The 19,879-nt window shown below is 63.9% G+C and overlaps 1 protein-coding gene and 2 long non-coding RNA genes across 6 annotated transcripts; 1 reads left to right on the forward strand and 2 right to left on the reverse strand.

The window, feature by feature from the left end:
• Positions 1-3,333: 3,333 nt before the first annotated feature.
• On the reverse strand, positions 3,334-6,708 carry LOC116278626 (uncharacterized). The gene is made up of 3 exons (XR_012063263.1): positions 6,530-6,708; positions 5,674-5,810; positions 3,334-5,358 (listed from the first exon to the last, which is right to left on the reverse strand). It is a non-coding gene; the product is annotated as an uncharacterized lncRNA (long non-coding RNA).
• Positions 6,709-6,898: 190 nt separating this feature from the next.
• LOC140688517 (uncharacterized) lies at positions 6,899-10,129 on the forward strand. The gene is made up of 2 exons (XR_012063262.1): positions 6,899-7,234; positions 9,934-10,129. It is a non-coding gene; the product is annotated as an uncharacterized lncRNA (long non-coding RNA).
• On the reverse strand, positions 8,726-19,096 carry MIDN (midnolin). Of its 4 annotated transcripts, none has more exons than XM_072948115.1 (9): positions 18,025-19,096; positions 16,226-16,842; positions 15,117-15,204; positions 14,872-14,934; positions 12,748-12,876; positions 12,346-12,663; positions 12,010-12,154; positions 11,532-11,792; positions 8,726-10,787 (listed from the first exon to the last, which is right to left on the reverse strand). In XM_072948115.1, exons 2-9 carry the CDS (start codon positions 16,456-16,458, stop codon positions 10,510-10,512), a joined length of 1,515 nt encoding a protein of 504 aa, XP_072804216.1. In that variant the 5' UTR covers positions 16,459-16,842; positions 18,025-19,096; the 3' UTR covers positions 8,726-10,509. The 4 variants fall into 4 exon arrangements, with proteins under 4 accessions (XP_072804216.1, XP_072804215.1, XP_072804218.1 ...); XM_072948114.1 differs by having other exon boundaries at positions 12,010-12,157; positions 18,025-18,439; XM_072948117.1 differs by lacking the exon at positions 12,748-12,876 and having other exon boundaries at positions 18,025-18,434.
• Between the last annotated feature and the right edge of the window lie 783 nt (positions 19,097-19,879).

Consider the following 19,879-nt stretch of genomic DNA (forward strand, 5'->3'; position numbering starts at 1 on the left):
TTGTGGACCTCAACATTCACCATGATCCCAATTCTTCCTACTTAACAACCTTGGGGCACCCCAACTTCACCCAACCCAGTTTGCCTACAAATTCCAGCCTGCATCCACACCTAACTCCCATCCCAACCCTGACTTCGCTTGCCTGGTGCCATGCCCACATCCCAACACTCACCTAGCCAGACACTTGTGCATCCCAGCACTAGACCACAGGCTGACCTTGACCTGGGCTCTCAGACCCACCATTGGGCTCAGCCCTCTTGTCCTAACATTCAGCTCAGCCTCTCCTCTCCGCCCCAGCCCCCCTTCCCTTTACCACATCCTCCAGTGCCCCCAGCAGCACACTGTTCTGCTCACCCAGAACCCACCCACTGCCCATGGGGTTTCGGTACCAGTCAGCTCCTCTCCCTGCATGTTTTTGCTTTTGGGGGTTCTGGAGACCTCTGCTATCAGGAGAACCAGCTTTTCAGACATCCTCACCGCCAAGGCTGCTGCTGCGATCCCCAAGGCCACCTTATGGGTGCTCCTCTTGTGGCCACCACTTTCCTACTTGCCCAGGCCTTGGCTCATGTTACCTTCTGTGGCCCTGGACCCTTCCGTGGGGTGGAATAAGCTAGCTCAGACCCAAGAAAGCCCTGCCCTAGAAAGTCTTCAAAGGGCAGACCCTCTGCATAAGTTAGGGAGATTTGAGAACAGAGACCCCACTTTGCTGCTCACACCAGAAAAGTTCCAGGCCTCAGACTTGCTGCCACACTCAGGTGGGTCTAGCTGACTGATGCAGTCGGGGTGTGGGCATGGACACTGTCTCCTGCGACAAGGTCCCTGGGACCCCCACCTTCGGCTCAGGACCCCCTCCCCCAGGCAGGAGCTCATGACTCACTTCACCTTGTCCCTCTACGCCATAGCCCCCACCCCCATACAGCTCCCGTCAGCAGCAGCCTGCTGCTGCGTCAGCCACTCACGCAGGGCGCTTATTAAAAGGAGCAGAGAGAACCAGCACGCAGCTCCCCTTCCCGCTGGCACCCACGGCGCGGCCTGGGACGAGGCACGCCCGGCCCAGGGAGAAGCCCCGCCCCCACCTTCTGTTCTGCTCTTCCAGCAGAGTCAGGTCGGCGGCTCCTGACGCTGGTTCAGGCCTGGCGTTCCCTGCAGTCACGGGGTCCCACCATCACTCTTTGCCCCCCACCCTCACTATTCTGTGGTTCATAGTCTGTCTTCTGGTTTTGTGAAGTGCCCTGGTTCATGCATTCATTCCACCAGTACACCGTTACTAGGCATTTACTTACTATAAGCCTGTTGCTGGGTACCAGACTCCGTGGGAACCCAGGACTGTCCTGGGTTCCCATCATGGTGTGGACCTATACCTGTGGATGGATACCTGTCCCCAGGTACGCCTGGACCAGGCATTCTGTGGGAACTGTGTGCTTGCATCTCAGGTGTGTTTCCTGTATCCGTATCTGTGTTTCTGTAGTTACCTACGTCTGCATGTCCCGGTGACTCAGTGTGTAACCAGGACATTGTGTCCGCGGGGTGGGGGGTGTGGGCTCTCAGGAGCCTGGGACCACTTCTTTCCCTGGCGCGGCCGCAGGGCCACACACTCTCCCGACGGACACAAGAGGGCGCTGCAGCCCCGCTGTCAACCTGGCCGGGGTCTCCCGGTTCCGCCCCGCGGTCCAGCAGCCGGCCGGGTCGCGTGCACCAGAGTGGGAGGGAGTCCCCGTCCCGCCCCCAGGCCCGCCCCTGTGCCACTGGGGTGGCCGGGGGAGGAGGGGACTCAAAATAGCCGAGGGCGGGGGCGAGGCTGCTATTCGAAGCCTGGACGCGCGGGGCACGCCGCCTGCCCGGCGGGACGGGGATTAGGCTGGAGGTCCCCGTCTGCGCCCTCACAAGACGCCCTTCCCCAGGCACCCGCTGAAGATCCCCGGGCTGGGTGCCCCGCCCTTTCGCTCGCCGGCGTTGCCCGGGAGACGGGAGTGGGGCCGTCTGGCTCCCGCACCGCCCCCTCCGTCCTCCCCGCAGGGTCCGGCCCGCCGGACGCCGGATCCTCCCCCGACCCCAGCTAATGACCGGGCGGGGAGGCGGTAATGAGCGTCTGGGCCCAGGACGGGCGTGGCCGGGATGAAAGACGCGTAGGGGGCACCCCGGGGCCGCGTAATTACCGCCCCCTCCCGGCCAGCCAGGCGGGGGCCGGGACCGTGCACCTGGCGGCCGCCCGGCTGGGGGCGCGGAAGTGGGACCTTCCTGGCAGAGACTCCAGCCCGCCTGCCTGGCCCAGTTCCCGGGGCCCAGAGCCAGAAAGGGGGAAGCGGGGACTGGATGTGTGTGCACGTTGCCAGGTGTGGTGCACATGTGTGCCCGTGGGCAGGGACTCGTAGGTACAGACGCGCAGGAACAAGGATTCCGGGGACCATGCTTGTGTGGACATGAAAGTGGGGCTGTGTGCACGTGCACAAGGGTGGGGAAGTGTGTACACGGAACACACATGTATGTGTGTGCTCAAGCTGGTGTGGAGATGTGCGTGTGTGTGTACACATGGAAACATTTTTGCAGTGCCTTATGTGCAAGAACACAGGAGGCTGTGTGTAGATCCCAAGGTGTGTGCATAACTGGGATGTGGGATAGCTGGGAACAGGGCTGGGTGTGCATGACTCCTGGGACTGGGACTCACAGATCATATGTGCCCATGGCTGGCAGCATGACTCATGTCCCTGGGATGGGCACATGCCATGTGCTGTGTCATGGGCCTCCTAGGGCAGAGGGGAGATACAAGAGGCCAGAAGCCAAGAGGAAGAGTTAAAATACTTCCACATTGTCCACATGCGTGAGTCCACCATCTGAGATCCCTAAGAGGCCCCAGGTGGCTGCCAACTGTGAGCACCCAGAGTCAACTGCCTGCACCCTGACCTCAGTTTCTCTCCTGTTCCTAGAAGGTGGTCTTTTTGGTGGAGCATGGGGGGGGCACCTGGATGGAGCTCTCTGTGACTCCTGACCCAGGTGTGTGGAGACTGCCTTTTCTGCTCCTGTCCGGGTCTCCATCCCAGGGGTGCAAAGGCCAGGCTGGTGACCGCAGTCCCCACCAACCACAGGTGTGGATTGGGACTCCTGGAAACACCCAGTTTGCCTCCTGGGTGTGTACCTGCATACGCATTGTGTACCTGCAGCCCACCTGTGCCTGGGAAGGCGGCCTGTGGGAGCCACAGGCCTGTCCCATTTTCTTTTTCCATATTTCAAGGAGACCTGGATGGTGACCCCCCCTACTGAGGAAAACTGGGGCACCAGCTGGGTTACAGTTGCAGAGCCAAGCAATCACACACCAAGAACCAAATTCAGGCATAGAACACCTTTCGGGTATCGGTGAAATGCCAGAGCTTGTGCAGGAACAGAGACCCCTGCATGCGCACGGAAACCCCAAGGCTTGCCTCAGTGGGGACTGGAGATGAAACCCACTGGGTTTCTGAGACTGGGGAAGGGCTGAGGTCCACAGCCCCACCCCCCAGGGGCAGGAGGAGCTGATCCCCACTGATGCCCTGTCCACTCAAGTGACCTTGGCCCTGCACCCAGGCTCCGTACAGGCACAAAGAGGAGCAGAAGTACCCCTGACTGGGGCTCTGACATCTCTGTGGCAACACTGGAGTGGCAGTCATGGAGAGGGTCCTCTCTTGGGGCAGCTGCTAGGGACTCCAGGGAAAGACGTCTGTCCGAAGTGGGAGGTCCGGGCACCGCACACAGCAGTAGCCCACAACTCACAGGTGGGCACAGCCTAGCCCCTGGAATCCAAGCAGGCAGACACAGGTACCCACAAATCACCATCCCTCCCCAGAGGGTCAGCGATGGCCCAGGTGCCCAGCTGGGCAGGTAGGGGGTGTCCAGGCTCCTCTCTAGGCCTCAGGTGTGTCCTCTGAGAAGTGCACAAGCAGCAGCACTTCCTGGGTTCAGCGAGGGTGACCAGAGGGCAGCCAGTGACCAGAGCACAGCACAGAGGGGCTCCTGGGCCTTGGCCTTTCGCTTCTTTCTCAGGGGCTCAGGACACGCAGAAAACTCTCTCTTATGCAGCAGGAAGCCTCACTTCTTCTGAGGGTGCCCACACCCCAGCACCTGTCCTGCCTGGTCTGGCGCTGTTCGGGGGCCCACAGGCTGGAGGGTGTGTGGGCAGCGCCCGCAGCTGGAGCGCCTGTGTGCTGGGGGGCCGCTGCTGCCTCGGCCAAGCCCGTCGCCGAGGGTCTGAGTTCTGGCTGCCTGGTGTAACCTTCAATTTTGTGGTTTTCCTAAGGGAGGTCTTGGCCCAGGGTGAGAGCGGGTGACTGTTCCTTCTGAGGGTCACACGGTTGATTGCGGTTGTGGTACCAAAGTGTGGGTTGGGACGGGCTTGGGGGGATGTGGGCTGTTGCGGGCTGGGGCCCCTGCGTTGCAGAGCTGGGGCCTGTCACTCAGGCGAGACTAGCATGTACCCGGTGGCTGGGGACTGTGTGCTATGCATTTGAGTGTGGGGCGGCCGAGGAGATTGGTATGGATCTGGTGGCCGCAAAGGGCCCTGTGTGCGCGTCTGGGTTGTGCCGATTCTCTGGGAGGTCTGTGGGTAGCGTCTGGGCTGTGGGGTGTGTGCGGTGCAGTTGCAGACAGCTGTCTCAGGCCCCCAACTCCTCCTGCCTGCTCTGCCTGCCGGCGACCGCCTCCCGCAACCCTGTGGGGAAGGCCCCGCCCACATTCCAGAGTAGTTAGGGGGTGCCCTCCCTGCCCCCCCCCCCCGCACACTCCTGACCTCTGACCCCGGCTAAATCCCATTCCCTGCATCCTGGGCACCCAAGGCAGCAGCAGCTGGCTCCAGGGAGGGGCGGCGAGGCGGAGGTGGAGGCTGGAATGTGTGCGGGGCGGGGGTGAGGGAGGAGGCCCCAGAGAGGGGGCGGAAGTGGGGAAGGGGCCGGGAGGAGGAGACGGTGGGACACAATCAGGACGATAATAGAGGGAGACCGCTAGCGAGAGATGGAGACCCAGACAGAAATGTAGACAGGAAAGCAAAAAGGAGAAACTGAACGAGGAAAAGAGAATGCAGAGGGAAGAGAGATAGGGGCAGAGAAGGATGGAGACAGAGGGGCAGACATGGGTAGGGGGGAAGACAGGCCCCTAGCCGAGGACAAGCGGCCCACTGAAAGGGCAGTCTCCCTTCCGGGGAAGGGCCCCAGGTGACAGCAGCCCCACCCCCACCTGCAGGCTGGGCTGCTCACCTGCCCCCAGTGACACCAGAGGCTGCCTGTCCTCTGCCCTCCCTAGTCTGGGTGGCCGTGGGTGGGGCTGGAGCGGAGACTCCTGGGTGGGGCCCCAGCACTCTTGGCTGTAGCTCGGTAACTCCGGTTCCCAGGATGCCTGCAGAAGAGGGCGGGTCCGCCAGGCCTGGTGGGAGTGGCTGTGCTGAGGCTCCTTACAGGTGCTGGGGGTGCAGGAGCTGGCCCCAGTGGGGCACCACACACTCCCATCTCCCTAGACGGCTCCTGGCCAGGGGCCTGGCTCCTCCCAAGCCACCCCTCACTGTGTACTTTGGCTTTTCAAAACCCTACAGCTAGCCCCAACTACCCATTTGGCCGCCACCAGGGGATTCTGGCCTGGAGCTGAAAGACATGACCCCGGTGACCTTCTCTTGCCCGCCCACAGCTGCCTCATCACCCCGGGAGCACGGCCCACCTGTGAGCCACTATCTGGATCCATGCCTTCAGTCCTGACTCCACGTATTGGCAGCCGCGCCTGTCCACACTGCCAGCAGGCGCCCTTCTGCTCCTCAGTCTTGCAGCTGTCTGGTAGGGCAAGGCCTAGCGGCTAACCTAGGACCAAAGGTTTTGGCTCACATCCTCCCCACCTGGCAAAGGCCACCCTGTTCACTCTTATGGCTGCCTTCTGAGTGGACTCCTGGCCAGAACAAAACTGAGCCAGTCAGGCAGCCACGAGGACTTCCTGCTGCCATAATCCCCCCTGGGTCTGCGACTCTCCCAGCTCCTGGCCCAGAAACTTCCAGGTGACAGGTGCCCTTAGGGGTATCTCAGGCTCCCCCCCCAACCTCCGGACTCCCTGCAGCCCCCTTGCCAACCATCTCAATGTGAACCAGAGACCTTCAGACAACGCCCCATCTGTCCCTCCCCAGTCCTCTCCGAAGCCCCACTGGAGTTCTCAGACACCTCCTGGGATGTTCTGGCCTCTGCTCCCAACATCTGCTCCTCCTCCCCAAGCCAGACTTTGGAATCACCCCTTTCGGGTCTTTGCCTTTTGTTTTATGTCCTCCAACCTGATTTCGCAGATGTTCCCCAAATGCACCCGCTTTCACGTCTTCAGGCGCTTTTGCACACGCAGTGCCCCCCACCTGGGGCACCATTTTCCTCTTCCTATACTTGGCAAACTCCTATTCCTTTGGCAGAGCCTCAGCCCAAGTGACTTCCTCCCGCTCCTCCCCCTGCGCTCCCCTAGCCCGGGGGTCCCGCACACGCGGTCGTGGTGAGGGGGCAGCAGGCAATGGCTGAGCGTAGAAGAGGGGTGCACGCGATCGTACCCGTGCCAGGATCCACGTGCGGCGCCCCCGAGTACACCCCCTCTTCCGTCCGGGAGCAGCCGGCCGTCAGACCGCTTGGCGCGCCTCCCGCCCCCAAATTGCGGACATGCGGCCAGAGGGAAGGGGCCGCACGCCTCCGCGCCGCGCCTGCGCACTCAGCTGGTCCACGCCCGAGTCCCTCCTGCGGGCGGCAGCCCCGTGAGGCTATTGGTGCGTACAGAGGAGCAAACGACCTGGCCACCAATCAGGTTTCCCCTGGCCTGGGCCGTTCGACTCAGTACGGGGGCAGGCGGGGCGCCCGCCCCATGGTGACGTCAGGCCCGTTTCGCGGCGCGTTGCCATGCAAACCGCGTTTCCATCCCTGCGGGCTTCCGGGGGCCGCCCCCTCCCATTCAGTCTTCCCCTTAATGGGGGAGGGGGCGGTGCAGGGTCGTCCCCGCCCCCTGTCGTTCCGCAGCTCCCGTCCTCTGAGGGACTCAGTTTATCTTTCCGTGCTGCCCACCCCTACGTGGTCTGGCCTGCTACCTCTCCGGCCGCCTGAGCCCCCTCGGCTGGTCGCCTCCCCGCAACCCTGCCCTCGGGGCAGGTGTGTGCACTACAGTCCCGCAGACCGCAACCCCTACCCGGGGTGGGTACTCCTAGAACTCAGGGGCAGGGCTATGGCCCTCGGACCACCAGGCTGGGCGCCAGACATCGCCTTGAGGGGTGAGTTCCCCGGGAGCAGGACAAGCGCCCCCCGCCTGCAGCGTGCAGACACAGCCCCTGTGATTCAGCGGGCGCCTCGGTCTACACCCTCCTTCCGCATCCCCCACCCAGCCCTGCGGCGGCCACCTGGGCCACAGCCCTGACCTCCGGGGGCCCGGCTGCGTGGGCAGGGGCTTCGACCTGAGGTGTCTCACCCATGCCTACACCCTGTGGCCCTCCAGGCCCGCAGGGACGTTTGCGCCTTTGAGCTTAAGATCTGAAGGGATCAGCCTGACCTGTGCAGCCTACCTTCCTGGCGTGGGCGTGCAATGATCTGGGGGTGACTGGGCGGCGGGAGGGGCAGGAGAGCCTTAGCAAGCTGTGCCCAGGAAATTCCCGGGATGGCACCTGTTTTCTTCCCCCCTAGGATCCCTGCAGCTGGGGCTTGGACCACTAGAAATCAGCAGAGGGGATGGTGGCAACTAATTTAACAAACACCTCAATCCTCTGGAGCAAGGAGTGTTTCTCTTTGGGCCACGGTTTTCTCATCTACCAAGTGGGAGAATAATTAGTTCTCTTAGGTGGCTGTGAGGAAATACATGTAAAATGACCTGAAGTATTGTTATGATTGTGTGTCTCTGCCCAGCCCCACAGTGGAAGGGAGGACTCCAGAGAGGACTCACATCTGGCCAGGCCTCAGGGAGCCCCAGGCGGAAACGGTGGGAGATGCAGACCAGGAAAGTTCCCAGGCAGAGCAGGCGCGCTGGCTAGGGGTGTTCCTGGGTAGGGCCTGGCCTGTCACAGGCCTGGAGGGCCTGATTGTAATGGTCAGGACTGGGGAGCGCTGGAATGCAAGGCTGGGCAGGCTGGAGAGAGTCCACCCAGGACAGGAGTGGAGCCAAACCTGGAGGCCCTGGGCGCCAGCCCCAGGCCTTGGCTTGATTCTGGGCAGGCGGCTCTGGAGGCCTACAGGCATCCCCCAGGGGTGGAGCTCAAGTCAGGGGTCCCCAGGCTGGCCCCTGCGCGTGGGCAGGCGGATGGAACTGCTTCCTCCTTTCTGTGGCTGGGGAAACGGTGGCCCAGAGCCTGCGGCCAGGTCTCCCTGGAGACGGAGTCCGTGGGCTCCTCTTCAGCCCACTTTAGAGCCTAGAACCGAGAGGGCGAAGCAGGCGGGCAGCCCCGTGCCCACACCCTGCAGGACTTCCGGCCTTGGGTACTGGGAAGTGGCCGGCCCCTCCCTCCCCTGGCGGGCGGCTTCCTGCCCACCCTCACCCTAGGGCGGGGAGGGGGCGTGGGAACTGTTCCGGGACACAACCCTCCCTCTGCACCCCACCACGGTCTGGGGGCCCAGGGACCCAGGGATGGACTTTCCACCTCCCACTCCCTGGGGTGGGGGTGAACCACCCCAGCATCCCACCTGGTCCTCCTGAGAAAGACCACCCCTTATCACACTCAAGAGACCCCTCAGTGACCCCCAAGACCACCCCATCCCCCAAGCGAGTAGGCAGGATGTTCACTTGTTTCATTTTGTTTATTCCTTCAAATATTGGTGTTTGTGTAGGTTTTTTCTTTTCCAATTTAATGTTTTCATACAGGAAACTCCCTCAAGGTGCTGGGACGCCCCACTGCCCGACCCCCCAAGGGCATGTAATGCTTTCTTGTTGGGGGCCCTGGTGAGGGCAGAAGGGGGTGGGCGGTTCCTGCCTGGGGCCTCCACCCTCAGACCAGCGGAGGCACAGACGTTACTTAAAAATCGTTACAAAAAAAACCCATCAGAACACACATTAAATAGATATTCAGTGCGCATCAAAAACAAACCCGCCCTTTTTTTCTTTTCTTTTTTTTTGGAAAATGAAAACAAACAAACAAACAAATCATTGACCCCTACCCTCTGACCCCTCCCTGCCAACCCTCCCCCCCACAAAAAATGTACAGAGCTACAGTTAACACATGATGTTCACATCTGAAACCATTAACTTTAAACACATAACGGGGTGGGGTGAGGACCTAGGGGTCACCTAGGGGGAAGGGGGGCAGGCACAGGGTGAGGGGTGTTGCGCAGCACAGTTGGGTGGGGCCAGGACAAGACAGACAGGTGGGGGGCAAGGCCCAAACATCTCCATTATCAGTAAAAAATAAAAGTGAATGAAAAAAACCACCCCCATTGAAATGGCCCCAGTAGGGGGGTGTCTATCCCTCTGCCCTTGGGGGTCCCCCGGGGCATGGGCATAAGTGGGGAGGGTCCAAATTAGACCAGCAGCGAACCCCCCCCAAGGGGGTTAATGCTACACAGCGTTGCCCCTACGGGGGATTCACAGCTCAGCACCTCCTCCCCTCCCAGCTGCAGGAGGGCCCCCCCAACACAGTCCACAGGCCCAGATCCCTCAGGTTGGGTGGGGAAGGAGGGCTGGGGGCATCTACCCTGCCCACCCCCCTCAGCCATTTCTCTCTCTACTTTTTCAAGAGATTCCCAACCACTATTGGCTCAGTCAGAAAATTAATCGTCTATAAATACCCCAAGCTCAGAAAAACGGGGTGGGGTGGGAGGGTGGCATTGGAGGAAATCACACAGTGTGTGGATGGCGAAGGCTGGGGCGGGTCTCTTCCCCTCCCTCCCTCCTTCCCTTTCCTTTCCCAGCAGGAAAGGGTACCCCACCCCAGCCAGCACCCCAAGGCAGGCTACGGCCAGCCTCTCCCCTGAAACAGCTTTTCTTTTCCAGGAAAAGGAAAATGGAAAAGGAGACCAGGAAGAGAAGAGAGGTACAGGTGTTGAAGAGGAGCAGTCCCAGCTGGTTGGGGCGCACCTGACCTCCCACGGCTCCCTGCTGTGTTGTTTTTTGAGCCAGAGTTTGCAGGGGGGGGCGCTCCTCTCTGTGGCCCCCTCCCCTGTCTGTAAAGTGCATAATGAGGCATCTACATTTTTGACTTAAACCTGAAAAGGGTGGGGAGGGCGGCAGAACGGAAGGGGGGGCGGCTTCCTCGTCTCCACTCTCAACCATCTGGAAAGACTGCTACATATTTGGAGCTTGGGAAGGGAAGGTGGGCGGGAGGAACCCGCGCGGGTCACAGATGAGGTTGGGAGAGGGAGGAAGGGGCGGGGAGTGTGAGCCGAACCAAGTGTGAGGCAGGAACCCAAGTCCGCAGAGTTCGTTCAGAGAGCTCAGAAAACCATGGTAGGAATTGAAATTTTAAAAACAACAAAAAAAACCACCAGAAGGATGCTGGACTGGGAGGCCTGATCCTCCCGCGCGGGGCCACGCTCACGCCACCCTGGGCTGGGGCGAGGGGCAGGGTTCCTAGGCCACCACAAACTCTGATTTGATGTCAGGGTTCACTTCTGGCTTCCAGACCGAGTCCTCGAAGTCGAGGCCCAAGCCGGCCGCTTCAGTGGGGCCGCCGCCTCCCCCACCGCCGCTGCTGTCGCTGCGGCCGGCCTTGCGGCTGGGCGGCCAGTGGTAGGGGCCCCGGGCGTCTCGCCGGGCCTTTCTGCGGAGCCGTTTCTGCTGGAGCAGGAGCTGCAGGCGCTCCACCTTACAGCGCGTGGCGCGGTTTTCCGTCTGCCGCAGTCGGTCCCCTGTGGAGGAGACAGTGACCATGAATGACCCAGAGTGCCCCACTGGAGGCCAGGCCTCCCCAAACACCAGGAGCGCCTGCAGCTGTCCCCTGGGCAGCAGGCTCTGCACCCCCTTCCTGGGCACTCCCTCCAGCGACGGGGTCAGGATTGGCTACTGAATCTTCAGTGCATGGGGGTTGGGAGAGTTCACTAATTCCGGGGTAGTAGTTCATTAATTCTGCCTCTACTGTCCCCCGCTGTGAGCTCCCTGAGGGCAGGGCTGGGTGAGGATGGGCACTTGGAAGGCAGCCGTTATAGAAGTTAGCTGGAGCCCTGCGGGTGTCTCTGTGGGAGGGGGGACTTAGGCTTGTGTCCCCCTTTGGGACCTGGGCAGGGGGCCCACAACTCTACATGCATCCGGAATAACCAGGTTGTGGGGGTTGGGGGACACGGGCTGGGAAGCCAACCCCCTCCTCGGCCTGACTGGGCCATTCACAGAAGCTCCACTCGCCATCTGGAAAAGGTGCCCAAGGGGGGTGAGGAGGAAGTGAGGATGGACACCCCCGGGAAGGGCACAAAGACACTGTGTGCCCCCAACACACACACTCCCTTCTCCATGCGCTCCTGCAAAGCGGGAGGAGCAGGGCCAGAGGCAGCTGGCACATCCTCCCCCCACCCCCGCCCGCCATGGGCCCCAGGGGGCTCAGCTGCGCACAGAGGGGCCTTGAGCTACCAAAGTATGGGGGAGGCAGGGCAGACACTTACCAGGGGGCTTGCACAGGCGCGCCTGGTTCAGGGAGGCTGGGGCCGAGGCCGCCAGCTTCTCGCAGGAGGTAGTTTTGGGGGCGAGGTCCGGGGCGGGAGAGGCGGGTGTGCACTGGGCATGGCAGCGCAGCTGGGTCAGTGACGGGGGCATGCCCTGGTAGTGGCGTGTGGCACTCAGGAGGTCATTGAGGATCTGCAGGATGGTTCCGATGTCACGTCTCGGCCGCCCACTGCTGTCCTGGCAGTTGGGGTGCAGCGTGCCTGCAGAGGGGTGTGGATGAGTACCCAAGGGCTGGACATCTGGCCTGAAGTGCCCGGTTCCCAGGCTGAGACCCTGGGTGACATGGGTACTTGCACCCACATGTGCAGACATGTGGCCCGCTCGATGGCCATGCATGTGCGTGGAAATCCCAAGAGGACCTTTGAGAGTGTGTCCCATCCCCAGTGTGTGTGCATGTGACTGTTCCATGACACCTACCAGAGAAGGTCCCTGAGAAGACCCCTGGGGCGTGGTTTACGAAGCTCTCGATGACTGCGCCAGGTTTTCGGGAGCGGGAGGTGGGGCTACTCCCAGGAGCGGATGAGGGGCTGGCACCAGCGCTGGCAGGGGGGGAACAGTCCATCTGCTGATGGCAGGAGGGGGGCCGTCAGCTTGGGGTGCAAGGGGAGCCCTGGGGTTCAGGGTCAGGAGATCACTCACCACTACAGCACCAACCGAGGGTACAAGGAGGACCCTTGATACAAAAGACACCTCTAGGGCTCTGAGCACCTACCCTCCCACCGTCCAGGGAGAGCCTGCCTTCCCTAGACTTACCTCTGGGCAGGTGGTGGAGGCCGAGTGGGAGCGGAAAGAGCCAGCTGTGACAGGTGAGGACGAGGTGGGGGCAGGGCTGGTGGGCACTGGGGGGACACGGGCGGCGCTGGACACTGGCCGGCAGGGAGAAGACACAGGGGCGGTGGTCATGCTGGGGTCCCCCCGGGCGGCGGCGGCAGCGGCGGCAGCGGCGGCCAGCACGTGGCGGTGCTGAAGTGGGGCGTGCTGGGCTGCAAGCTGCAGCTGGACGAACATCATGTGGTCACCCACGCGCAGAGCCAGGGTCAGCGGCGAGCGGCCCGACAAGAAGTCACTGACCTGCAGAGAGCGGCCCGTCAGCCCCAGGGCCCCGGCCTGCGGTGCTCCCAGCCCGGCCCAGCCCGGCCCCCCACGCCGCGTGACCTGGGGCCTCTCGCCGCCCCTCTCTGGGCTCTGGGGTCCCTGTCGGTGCCACGGATGCTTAAATAAAATGAATCGGTATTTCCGGAAGCCGCCTCCGCCAGCCCGGCCCGGCCCGGGCGCCGCTGGGGGCTGTGGGGGGACAGAGGCGGATCAGAGGGGGGCCTGGCCCACCCTGGCCAGCTTGGTTCTTTCAAGGGGAAACTGAGGCCAGAGGAGGCGGGGCCCAGCCCGAGGTCAGTACTGTTACACAGCCCTCACTTCGCACCTTTTCCCCACCCTTGGGTTCTCCAGTTGGTTCAGAACTGAATACTGGAGATCTACCTCAGGCCCCTTCCCAGCTAAGCCACTGAGGCACTGAGTGCGAGTGGGTGGAATTCCTGGACAAATTCTTGTCCTAACCTTTGCTTTCTCAAGATAAATATTTATCTGTCCTGGGCGGGGCAGAGGCTGAAGGGGAGGCGTCACTGCTGCAGGCGGGGGCCCTGACCGGTTCCCTGGGGCCTGAGTCCCCCAGGGCCTCAACACCACCCACACAAACATGAACCTCAAATCTGGCACCCCCTCCACAGCAAGGGAGTGGTGCATCTGACCCCCGTCCCCACTGGACCCACCCTCTGGGGCCTGGCCAGGGCCGTGCTCTCCCCCAGGGGCCGGGATGTTGGGGGGGTGGTTTCTGAGAAGTGACACAGGCCGGGATGACTCAGAACCACCTCCTCCCTGCTCTCTGCTGGCAGCGGCTGGCGTAACCTTCTCTGCTCGGGGGCCGTGGGGAGGAGGCAAGGAGGCGGGTAGTGTGCATCCCTGTCTGCCCGAGCCACCCCCCAGCCCCAGAAACACACTTTGCAGGAAGGGCCTGGGGTGGCTTCCCAAGAGCAGCTGGGGTGTCTCCCCCGCTCCACCCTGCAACTTCCTCCCCCGGGCAGGCGAATGGGCAGTGTGACTCGGGGCCAGGCGGGGAAGCAGTTCTGGGAGCCCAGTCACTCCGCCAGCGCCTCCCCATCACCCTCCTGACGCAGGCACCCTGGGGCGGATGTGAACCAAACACACCCCAGGGGCCCCCTGCCAACCACAGCCCCCCCCACAACAGGAGCCCAATTCACATCTGCCCTAGGAAATCACAGGCAGCCCCCACCGGCTCCTGGAACCCTGGCTCTTCCCCCTACCCTACAGCCCTTCCTGATGACAGACCACCCAGCTCCTGGCCCCTCCTCCTCCGCGGCTAGCCAGTTGGTGAGGGCAGGATGCTACAGGTCGGGGAGGGGGCGAGGGCCCCGGAGCAGGAGGAAGGGAAGCGGCTGAGCAGGTTCCTGCGGCTGGGGGCCAGCCCAGCCCAGCCCAGCTGAGGAGGCCAGGGACATGCCACCCCCACCCTGGCAGCAGGCGGATGGCTGAGGCCTGTGTCACCCTCCTGGGAGGAGGGCCCCGCTGCCAGAAAAATGAGGAAAGGAGAAGGAAAGGGGAAAAAAAAAGGCTGCAACAAAACCGGGAACCAAGTGTGGGCCAGCCCCAGCCTTCCTCATCTCCCTCCCGGACGCTTACTAAATATTTTCCTAACATCCTGTCTGAGCAGTGCTGGTTCCCCCCCACCCCGCCTCCCGCTGGGCGCCCCTGCCCCCTCCCCCTTTTGGGGCAGAGAACAAAGGCCAAGAGAAGGAGGGGGAGGGGTGACTCTCCACCCCTCACAACGGAGTCACGGAAGGAGTGTCACCCAGGCTGGTACCTCCTCCCCAGGTTAAAAAGGTTGCTCTGGGGAAACCACAGTGGCTGGGCGGGTGGGGGTACTTCTTGGCGGGGCTAGTGGGTCTGGGGACACAGGCCTGGGTGTGGGAATAGAGTGGGAGCGTGGGCCAAGGTCACCCTGCAGGCAGGCTTGTGAAAGCTCGGCCCCCTCCCCCATGGCAGCCGCCGTGGGAGAGAAGGCTCTCAAGGTCAGGTGGTGAGTGCTGGGGGGAGGAGGAAGAGGAAGCTGGGTGACCAGGCCAAGCTGGCATGAAGGCGGGGCGGCGAGTCCCCTCCCCTCCCCACAGGCCTCCTGGGAGCACAAACAAGCCCCAGGCTCTCCGAGGTGGCCGGCCACTGGGCCTGCTGCCCCCACAGGCTAGAAAGGGCTGGCGCGGATCTTACCTGTGTCTCTGTCAAGCTTTCCAAGGCCTGCATCACAGACTGTTCCGGCCTGGAGGCCTGGGACTACAAAGAGAGGGAAAGGAGACCCTGAGGGTGGGCCCAGCACCGAGGTTGGGAGGGCCAAGCTTGCTGGGTGGCGTGGGCTGCCCTGAGAAGGGGTCCAGGGTGTGATGGGGACTGTTCTCACAGGGGATGGGGGCTGACTGTCAGTATGGGACCTCAGGGCACGGAGCCCCAGCATTTACCATGAGGCCTGCCTCCACGGTGGGCACGAGTGTCAGCCTGCTGCCGTCCCCCACGCCAAACTCCTGCAGCTTCCCCGAACTGAGCCGGCTAAAGAGGGAGGAAGGAAGAGGGTGAGGCCACACTGAGACGAGGCAGGAACTCGGAAGCTGAAGCCGCTGGGAGGGTTGTGATTGTAGGGGACAAGGCAGGAGTCCCTTGCACCCCCACCCCTTCCTGGCCTCCAGATCCAGGGCCATGTCTGTGTGGTGGGGGGTTGAGGTGAGATCCCAGAAGCCCGATCCTGTTAGTTCAGACACCTTCTCCCAAGGAACCCCGACTCTGGACTGAGGCACTCCCTGTGCACCTCAGCCACTCTATCACCATCCAGGCCCAGAGCGCCCCTTGGCACCCTCCCCCTACCCAGGGACTGCCCCCCTGTAATTCAACCACCCGGGCCTGGGCTGTCCCTGTTGGCCAAGCTCTTAGCCTTCGGGGACTTTGCGGGGCGAGCTCCCCTCCTCCCTTCCTCCTTGGCGCAGGCCGCCGCCGCTGCCGCCGCTCAAACAAAGGAGACCCTCCCCCTCTCGCCCCTCCCCCACCGGGGCCCCTCCGCTGGGGATGGACACTGCGTGTCCCCGGAGGCCCGCGGAGGGAGGGCTCCCAGGCCTGAAGGCGATTTAAATGGCAGGGGGGAGGGGGGGAATGCGGGGAGCGGTCGGTGGAGAGAACAAAGCGGGACAGAGACGCAAGAGGGGGGGAGAGACAGCCAGACGCAGAGGGGGCCGCCGGACAGATGCGGAAGCCGGCGGGAACGCAGGCAGGAGGCGGTGGCCGCGTCCCCCACCCCCGCAGCTGGGACCCCCGCGCGGCCCGGGATTTCTGCCTTTCCGTGGGGGACGCCGCCTAAGCCCGGCCCGAGGCGCCCTCGCAGCCGCCTTTGTGCAACGACCCCGGGCGGGGGAGGGGGCCGAGCAGAGGGCGCCCGAGAGCGCGCGGCGCGCCCCCGCCCCCCGTCTGGCCGCCCCCTTCCTTCCCCGAGCGGCGCGCTCTTTGTTCCCGCCCCGGGGCTGGGGCCCGAGGGGGCGGTGGGCCAAGGGGGTCGCGGGGGCCGGGGCCGCGCGGTACCTACGTGTCTTTGTGGAGCAGCGCCAGACGCTCTTTGGGCACTTTGAGGCGCTGGGACAGCCGCTTGCGCAGTCCCTCCACTGTCTCGTCGTGGGGTACCGACAGCTCATAGCGGGTGCCCGTCGTACTGTGAATGGCCAGGCTCATGGGCGCCGTCTCGGCTGCCGGGCCCAGCTCGCAGGCGCCGCCGGGGGCCGCGCGCCGGCAGCTCCGGGCGCCGCCGGGCTGCGGCTCCATCCCCGGCCCGCGCTGGGGGGCTGGGGTCCGCGGGGCGCCGCCAATTCTCGCCGCGCCTCCGGGCAGGGTGGGGGGCTCCCCACACCAGGGTCCTCGAGGTCCCTGGGGGCTGGGGCGCGTGTCCCCTTGGAGATAGTCCTAGGAGCGGAAAGCAAATCAGGAATCAAAAATCCAAGTGGCGCTCCGAGGTCGTGTCGGTCCGTTGGGGCGCCTTCCTGGGTGGGGACTGCACTCGCGGATCGTTTCAAGGCCGGCGGGCTCAGGGAAGGTTCCCCGAGGAGGGTGCGCCGCTGAGGCGGCCGCTCTCGAGGCCGTCTGCCGCTCGGGCCGCGCTTCACCGCGCGTCCCCTCCCTTAGCAACAGCCGCCGCCGCCGCCGGAGGATCTGGGGGTGAAAGTAACAAGAAAAAAAAGTTATAATGTATCAACGTTCCGAGGGGCGGGGCTGCCGCCCCCTCCCATTCACTACTTACTCCGGCGGCCCGCGCAGGCCAATCAACGCGTGCTGAACGCCCGGTCGGCCACGCGGGCCGGCCAATGAGAGCCGCCGCGGCGCCGCCCCACGTGGCCGCGCGGGCCCGCCTCTCGCCCCACCCCCGGCCCGGTGGCCAAGCGAAGCACGGCGGGGGCGGGGCTGGCGCCGCTCCGGCCCGCCCCCGCGCCCCCCAACCCGCCGCAACCATTCATAAGGCCGGAGCTGCAACAAAGGGCGGGCGGCCAGGCCCAAGGGGCGTGGGGACCCCTCTTGGGGCGACGCGCCGTAGCGGAGGCCAGCAGCCCCGGGCCGGAGCAGGAAGCCGGGGCTTTCCCCCGCGCCCGTCTGGGGAGCCGCCGCGAGTGGAAGCAGGAGGCGATTCCTGCGCCTCGTGGCCGGGTAGCTCGCGGGAGGGTCGGCTGGGGGCGCCCCCCACTCGTGAGGCGAGAAGCACCGGCGAGGGGTGGGGTTGCGGGCGGGGCCTGCACCACGGTGACGTGGCTGGTGCCGGAGGGCCCCTCCCGCGCCGGTGCCACCTCGCGTCCCACCCCCGTCCCGCGGGCCGGGCCCGCTTCCCGAGTCGCACCCGCCCGAGCCGTGACGTGAGGTGGCGTCCCCGGCTGCGCCCGCGCGCGGCGCTAGGGGCTGCGGTGAGTCAGCAGCACCGGCGCGCCCTCTGCCGGCCCCGCCCGGGATCGCTGCTCGGAGACCCGAGGAGGGGGCGCCGAGGCCGGCGGGGCAGGCGGCAGGCCAACGGGACTGGGGGCGTTGGGGGAGCCTACCTAGGAGCGGAAGGCTCCCAGTCAGGAGAGTAAGGCCGCAGAGCCCGGAAAACTGATGTGGGAACGGCAACTAGCTCAAGGTCACTCGCGGGGAGGGGGGAGTGCCGGGGGGCGGGGCGGGGGCAGAGGTCCCGCCCGGGCCGTGCTGGCTGCACCGAGTCCATTCCATTACACGTCCCAAGGGGCTTCCCAGAACTAGAGACACCCTGAACTCTGCCTGCCCGAAGAACCAAGAAAAGTGGGGCACCCTTAAGGGACTAGAGTGGGAACCCCACCTCCTCGGCCCGCGAGGTCCCGCCCCCCCACTCACCGGGAGCGGCCAGCCCGAGGTCCCATTAGTCCAGAGTGTACCCACGTACGGGATGAATACGCGGTGGCAGAGCCGGTCTGGGGCCGAGCAGGCGGCCCCTGAGCCTTTATCCGCGCCGCCTTCCCTCGGGGTGGAGTTTGGGCGGCCAGGAGGCGGGGGACCAGCCGGGCGGTGACGCAGGCCGGCCCCCGCCCCTGCCTGCTGGCCAGGGCCCTAGGGCGCCGACCGTCCTGTGCCACCCGCCCCCTAAGCCTCCTCCTGGAAGCGAGGGGGAGGGGCGCTCCTTGAATGCTACCAACCGGGGTCACAGTCGGCCATGCAGACGACTCAGGCGCATCCGTACTCCAGCCCACTGGAAGGGGTTTCAGGGTGCACAGCTGGATTCCCTACCCTGCCCCCTTTCCTGCCGCCCCAGACCAGTGCTTCCGCCTGGGGGCTCCCGAGTAGGGGAGCGGGAAGGGGGGCCTGAGTCAGCGGCCACGGTCCAGGAAACAGGCCCGAGTCACCTGCCTGTAGTGGGGGTGTCCAGCCGGCTGCCGGGAGCCCGGCTTCTCGCATCCCTTAGCAGTGACCTCAGAGGGCATTTATGGAGCGATTCACCAGGACCAGGCCTGCCTTGTGCGTCCAGTCACCACCAGCTGGGCTCTTGCGACCCCTGGGGGACACTGGCTTTTGTGAGCCTCAGTTTCTCCAGGGTGGCAGTGGAACGAAATGAGAATACAGCAGGTCTCACTCTGGAGCCTAGGGACATGGGGCCCTCACCTAGACCCTGTAACATTGCCATCACCCCAACAAGCAGACTCACATGCTGGTACCCAACCCTCAGGATAGGCGTAATCACTCAACCCATTTTACAGGTGAGGAAACAGAGGCCACACAGCCAGTAACAAGCAGAAGCCTGGCAGGTCCTCAGGTGGCCTTGTGTAGGGGGCTTTCTAAAAGGATGACCCTGGATGAGGGTAGGCCTCTCTTGGTCCTCCTTCCCACTCTGTCCAGGATGGGACCCCAGGCCACTCCTGTCCACTTACCTGGTGTCTCCCTTTATCTGACCTGACCACCTCCACCCCCACCCTCACCCTGGGTGCCCCTCCCAGGGCTGTGTTGCTTTCCAGGTCTCCATCATGCTCCCACCCAATGCTCCTGCAGTCTCTGGTCCCCCAACCTGGTCACAGGCACACCCAGACACTCCCAGCCCCACAACGTCAGGGCTGGGCCCAAGGGAGGGGCTGTCAGAACCCTTGGGAGGGGGTCATGGGGTTGAGGGGTGGACAGCAGCTGGCCAGAGGAAGATAACAGTGCTCCAAGGAAGGAAGAGCAACAATCAGCACAAAGCACTGGTGGCTGGAGTGAGTGCCCCAGAGTGCATGTGGGGCTGAGCTGGAGGGCTGCGGGCCAGGTTGGCTTGGCTTGCAAAGAGCACACAGAGGTCGTGCAGGGAGACACGGGCTCTGAAGCCGGAGCATCTCAACGTTGGAGGGCTCAGGAGAGTGGCCAGGTGGCAGACCAGGTGGGACCCACAGATGGGCAGGTAGTGCTGGGTGGCGGCTTTGATTCCGGGGAGTGGGTTGAAGATTTCACTGGACCTGGTTCCTCTGGGGACTAAAAAGTAGGCTGTCCTCCTGGAATGTAGCCGCTGACGGTCACACACATGGAGGAGGGCCAACCTCAGATCAGCCTGTCTCCCTGCCTTTCCCACTTAGCATCCTTGTGCCACGGTGGCAGGTCCTAGGATGCGAGCGTACCCCCTCCTGGGAGGGACATGAATCCTTGGGCGCCACAAGGCCCAAGGCCTGCCCTCTTGGAAGGGGTCATGACCCTCTGGTTCCTGGCCCTGTGACCTGTCCCACCCCAGGAT

This window comes from Vicugna pacos, chromosome 22 (genome assembly GCF_048564905.1).
Source record: "Vicugna pacos chromosome 22, VicPac4, whole genome shotgun sequence".
NCBI lineage: Eukaryota > Metazoa > Chordata > Mammalia > Artiodactyla > Camelidae > Vicugna > Vicugna pacos.